At 39.1% G+C, this 6573-nt stretch overlaps 1 protein-coding gene across 1 annotated transcript in view; it reads right to left on the bottom strand.

The window, feature by feature from the left end:
- The window catches only part of LOC107717607 (CXADR-like membrane protein), a 100127-nt gene extending 93631 nt beyond the window's left edge, over positions 1-6496 (bottom strand). The window contains exon 1 of the mRNA XM_016524412.1: positions 6176-6496. Within this exon, the coding sequence (XP_016379898.1) occupies positions 6176-6206 (31 nt within the window). The 5' untranslated portion in view covers positions 6207-6496. The remainder of the gene's footprint in view (positions 1-6175) is intronic.
- Between the last annotated feature and the right edge of the window lie 77 nt (positions 6497-6573).

Below are 6573 nucleotides of genomic sequence, written 5' to 3'. Positions count from 1 at the left end.
GCAGTGTAGAGTAGCGCTTGTTGTTTGTCATTTCTCCGATCACAAATGCAGACATGGTTTTATGTTTACGCGGCGCGATGCAACGCAACGCGTAAAAAGACAGTATAAGTCATTATAATCCGTAATTATGTCCCCACTGGATGCAACAAATGTCTCGTTTATAATGGGTTTTAATGTTTTGCTCTTCGTCGATCCGGCCGGGACACGGCATCACAGTCTGGTAAGGGGCGTAATGTTTCCGTCACACGCTTGAGGTATTCGGCCAATCACAATGCACTGGATAGCTGGCCAATCAGAGCACACCTCACTTTTCAGACTGATGAGCTTTGTAAAAATTGACGCGTTTCAGAAAAGCGGGGCATAGAGGAGAAACAATAACGTACAGTATGTGGAAAATAATGTGGTTTTTTTTTCACAGTAAAATGTGTCTGACAGTGTCGTACACAACATATGATTATGTTTGTGTGGTTCTTCTCTTCTTTGCAGGAATGGTACACCGTGTTTGAGCAGTATCGACGCACTAACTGTGTGGTGTCAGACCTGATCATGGGGAATGAGTACGTGTTTCGTGTGTATGCCATGAATATGGTTGGTCTGAGTCCAGAGCCTTGCCTCTCCAAAGACAGCGCCTACATCCAGAAAACAGGTCACTGTGCACAGATAGATTCTCATGCTTGCTCACTAGTAAACAGTGTAGATCGCAAGAGCACTCCTGCAAAAAAACTGGTGGTTAGGCTGTCAGTATTTAAAGTCTTTCTAATTCTCATGTGACTCCCCTGATCTCCTGATGTATGTTTTGGTTTTCTTTACAGGCATTGTGTACAAGCCTCCTTCCTACAAAGAGCGTGATTTCTCTGAGGTCCCCAAGTTCACACATCCTCTCATGAGTCGCTCAGTTATTGCTGGATACAATGCTACACTCAGCTGCTCCGTAAGAGGCATCCCTAAGGTGAGCACATGCGAGGGCTGTAGTATGAAACACCGAAACATCAGACTCATTTATGCTTGTTCAGCAATTCAAGAGAATAAAAGTCTGACTTGTAAGATAAAAAGGTCACTGATGGGGTCTGGTTTGCAGTCAGCATTACAATTCATCCTAAAGGTTCTCACTTTGTTCACAATGATATTGTCAGGCTGAAACAGAAAAGGACTGAAAAGAGTCCAAATTAGTCTACACTCTTAAAAATAAAGGTGCTTAAAAGGTTCTTCACAGCGATGCCATAGAAGAACCATTTTTGGTTCCACAAAGAACCATTCAGTCAAAGGTTCTTTAAAGAACCATCTCTTTCTTACCTTTTTATAATCTGAAGAAACTTCTTTCGCCACAAAGAACCTGTTGTGAAACAGAAAGGTTCTTCAGATGTTAAAGGTTCTTTATGGAACCATTTAGACCAAAAAGGTTCTTCTATGGCATCGTGAAGCACCTTTATTTTTAAGAGTGTACAGTATGTGGAAAATAATGTTTTTTTAACCTTAAAACGCATAAACACATTTCGTTACACCAAATACACAAAATAATGTTCTTTTTAGCAACATCATATGACCCCTTTAATTGGTTAAAATTAAACATTTTGAAACTATTTTCCTTATTACTCCCCTGATCTGCCATTGGTCTGACAAGCAGATAGCCCCGCCCTAAACTCGTGCCATTGGTTGTGCCAATATATATACAAAATGACACTTATTTTTTAACATATTGTAACTCAAATAATGTACACAACCTTTAAAAGACTTCTTTTACATAGTCAAAGCACCTCCCACAGACTGAGTCACAGCGACTCCCACAGCACCACAAGTTCTTCAAGGCCAAACGAGTAGAATAACACATCTGGAGAACTCTTCAAGCTGTTCATCTGCACTGTGAGGAGCAGCAGCGTGACAGCACAGGGAGGATATTGAATTTCGGTACATAGTTGAGACAATGTCACCTCAGATGTGGTGCAGCAGGAGACAAGCACACTGTCTTTCAGGAGAAGCTTGTTGTAACAGCACTGCACCAGCTAACTAGAAGCTCAGAGTCCATAATGTAGAGGCCTGTCATATAATCCAATGGCAAAGAGTATATCCAAGGGAGGAAAAAAACGGTTAGACCTGGATTACTGTGTCCCTAAATGTAGATAGGCTTGAATTGGATGATATCCTGATGGGAAAACCTCAGGAATGTTCATGTCACTACAGAGCCAGATGCCTAAAACCACTTCTTGGAAAACTGCAATGCTATTTACGTTGCCTGACCAAACATCAGAGCTTCAGTAAACAAGGCGAACAAAAATCCAAATCTCCAGATGAAAATTTCACCCACTCTGCACATACTCATTTAAAATCTGCAAAAGTTTTCTCATACATATCTATTGGAAAATAAACCAATTCTCTTAAAATGTAATATGCACCAATGTTTAGTTTCACCATGTTTACAAGAAACAAAAATATTAAAATGCCCAAGCTTTCACCATTACATAGCATTTTATCGTGTATGCGAATCTCTGAGTAAAATGTTGCCAGTGTTTGCCGTGTTTATTCATTCTGCGCACATTTCCTGTGATTCAAGGATGTGCACATTGAGATGTCATTTTATAACCTCTGGGTCTGCAGCATCCTGTCATTTTCAGATACGAGAGATCTTTTTACTGCCTGTGGTTATCAGCCAAATATAGTACAGGACGAGAAAATGAGTGACTTTAAGCAACACTTTGCCATGTTAGCGTAACTAGTGGCAACCTGCTATGGATATTCAAAACAGTAGGCAGATGAATGCATTCAGTCACTGCATGATGGAAATCCAAATATTTAGTGGTCAGGCTGACTTTGTAGAGTCTCAGCTGTGTTGGGTGAGCACTAAGTGGTCACGTGACATGGAGAAAGTACTTTATTATGGTTCCATTACAATTTTGACAAGTGAATTAGAATCTGTTATTACTGCCCAGACTACATTTTCCATTCAAGTCAGTCGGCGTTAGAGAGGTTAGACTAGTGATTAATCATCCATGTAGTTTCTGTACAGTTTGGTTGGTTTGTCATTTTTTAGCTCATTTCCTGATAGCAGCAGTTCACAGTGGCTCATTTTTGCTATACGACTTTTAAATACATATTACTTTCCTCCATGGTGCTAGACTTAAGTAATGTAAAATCTTTGAAAGCATCAAATGAAATGAAATGGAAATTACCCCATTACGAACTATTGATTCAGTCTATCATTGAAGCGTTTCAGCAACGAGATAAGCTCTACATGCCAATCCTACCAGTCTAAAAGCTTTTTCCATTAATGGAATTATACATTCTTGAAGGAATTTACTTATAATGACACTACAAGGCTATTTCATTTAACTAATTTAATGTACAAGCCAATGGGACCTACTACAAGCACAGCGTCAGTTCTCAATCCATTCCTCTCTCACGAACACAGATGAAGAAAATATTAACCAAACACCACATTGAAATGATAATATTATGTCTGAAAATAAATAAGGCTTAGTCGATGCCTAAAGACAAAATAATTGGAAAACAATAGCAAATAAGCATGACTTTTAAAATGCAGTAACCTGATTGATAAATCAATATCACACAAGTTCTCAAAGTGAAATGTGATAATATCCCTTGCAATCTAAAGGGATATTATCACATTTCACTTTGAGAACTTTTGTGATATTGATTACTGTGAATTTCAAACTTGATATTTCGGTTATCTTCAGGCAAATGCAAATTTGCAAACATAAGGGTGTTTATTCTTTATATTGCAAAACATTTTCCATGAATTAGATGCACGTGTCAGGGCGGTAATATGTTGTTGTAACTTGCGTTACTGAGATTGTAACGAGTAATAATATTACCCAAATTTGATTAGTAATGCGTTATATTACTGCGTTACAGCAAAACGTAATATACTACTGTAATATTATTACTTTTGTAATGCGTTACTCCCAACACTGCACGTAACACACTCTCTGTCTTTTCTGACCATCTTGCCATCGTCCTAATGGGATTACGCCAACTAGCAGCATCCCATAGGTGTGTGGGTTACAGTTTCAGCACTATTAGCAAAGCATTGGAAACACTTTACATGCAGTGCAGGTATTAAACACATCATATGTAAACAAAGGCTTATTAGTTACTATTGCAATACTATCATATTAAGCATGCAATTAATTGCTAATTAAATCATGGACATGAATGTAAAGTGAGACCAGGCATTTTATATTCCCATTAGACAGACACAGGTTAGTTTTCACATGTCTCTTTAATTGCAAAGATTTTATGCTCCAATTTAAAATAACAGTAACACTTTATTTTGCTGTAAAATACAGTATGGGTTACATTTAGACAAGGGTTCAAGTATAAAATTAAAATAGATTTTAACCCCAAAATGTAACTATTGAGTTGATTTTATTTTATTTTTTTGATGCATGGGAGAATGGTAAGAAATTGTATTAAATATGTCTCATCAAAATGTCACATTTTTACAGTGAAGGCTGTCACATGGTTTAACATTTTGTAATTTTCTTTATTAATTAAACTGATATTAGATATCCAAAATTATGGTTTGATATTTCTGTATGTTATTCTATCTTCATTTTGTGTTTCATAATTGTTCTACTGTACTAAATGTAGCTGAAAACTCTTGAAATAGCTTTCACTAAGGTTTCAAGAGTGGCAACTTACCCCAAGAGAGTGTGACAACATGTCCTGCTGGAGTGTTTTAAATCAACTGCATTCTTTTTTTTTTTAGTTGATATGTTCTACAGCTTTTCGTAATCAAGACTTCAAGGTTTGTGACACAGAAACAGAGACTTCCAAAACCAAACCAGTTCCAATATTCGCAGGAGTCATATGACACTTTGCTGAAATCCTCAACGCAGGAATTAGTATACTGCTGTAAAATAACAGTGTGTGGAAATGTTGTCGGCAAGCTGGTGCTTCTGGGTGTTACAGCAGCGTTGACCTTCTCAATACGCCTCGGAGAATGCGCGAGGAATGTTAATACACATTTAGCCAGCACAATTTAGGCATGTTCTAGACTCAATACACACTGCTTTCATCCTGCATCATACAGACGCGCAGACGACACGAAAGATGGGACAAAGTTTGGCGCATTGATTATAATAAACGACGGGTCAAGCGCACTAAACTCCCGTTACAAACGCGCGTGCAGCCCTAGAATCGGACAATGAATGGCGAGCGAGACGGTGGAGGACTCGGAATGTGACCCATGGTCGCATGCACGCTCTCACACATCCTCCCGGGGTCTGACCCCAGCACACGCAGACACGCGAGACCCCCGTGCCCACCGGACACCAGCGGCTCGCGCCACCGGCTCATCTCCGGACGTTTAACATGAGGATCTATTTTTGCCATCCGATGTCACAACAAATTAAGAGATCTGGATTGGGCGACGTGCCCTGTCTTTGTTCCGTTCTGCAAAGAACGTTCAATTTTCTGCCGTTGCACAAATGCAATCGGGAAATGCGACCTTTTGTTATCCCAATAGTATTTGGATGATGCATAATCATCATCAAAGTCGTGACATATGGTTCATTATATGCAACAAAAAAATGACATTGTACTATCTCTCCCTGTATTCTCATGTTACTGTCTCAGACACAAACGCAATGGAACACTCTTAAAATAAAGGTTCATTTTTGAAGATCCATTTTGGTTGCACAGGGTTTTTTGAGTTGAGCAAACTGGTTCTTTAGAGATTAAAACATTAAAAAGGCATTGATATTTCATTAATGGCTTCTTTAGACCATTGTTTCTGGGTTTATTAATGCATCAGAACATGATGGTTTTCTAAAGAACTAGTGAATAAAAAGTTCTCCATTGAACTTAAAAGGTGGCATTGGACTCTAAACCCCTTTTTGTTCTTACTGGAACCGTTATTTTCAAGAGTTGTCTGTCTGAAGGGTGTAACTCATTACCAGAACCAGAAAACCAAAACCATCTGGATTTGATTTACTCAACTGGGTGGGGGTCTGATGAACTGTACTTCTTACCAAGCTTAGGTTACATTTGTTAAATTCATGCCTTCGTATTGAAGACTTTATCCACTGCTCAAGCATGCCAAAACTTATTTGACATGGTTGAAGGTGAACAATATGCTAGAGAGAGACGAGCAACTAAGACGTCCAAAAATGAAACACCACGCCACACTGTGAAGGAATAAATAACTCGGTTTACTTACAAAGGAATAAGGAGCGGTATGCTGCAGACATCACGAATCCTGTATGAACTGGAAGTCCTCTATAATAATGAAAATTCAAACAATGCGCCCCGTTTCCTTCACTGTTCTTCACGCGGACTCAAGTGTTCAATCACAAAAAGCTGTAGTAGAGCAGAAGTATTTGAGAAGAAAAATGGATCAGCAGTCTATTAGGAGACGAGCACAAGGACAGCATATCTGGACACGCTTAAAGACGAATCCATCATCAAGGACTGGAACATCATCTCCGCGTTTCCATCGGTTTCACCGTCAAATCATCAAAGTTCCCGTTCGCTCTGACGGAGGACGGTTGCCGTTGCGAGGTGCTCTCTCTCTCTCTCTCTCTCTCTCTCTCTCTCTGTCTCTCTCTCTCTCTCTCT

The sequence above is a fragment of the Sinocyclocheilus rhinocerous genome, unplaced genomic scaffold, assembly GCF_001515625.1.
Source record: "Sinocyclocheilus rhinocerous isolate Xijiao unplaced genomic scaffold, SAMN03320098_v1.1 scaffold240, whole genome shotgun sequence".
NCBI lineage: Eukaryota > Metazoa > Chordata > Actinopteri > Cypriniformes > Cyprinidae > Sinocyclocheilus > Sinocyclocheilus rhinocerous.
The sequence above is the reverse complement of the archived record's forward strand: the minus strand, read 5'-3'. Positions and strand labels throughout refer to the sequence as shown.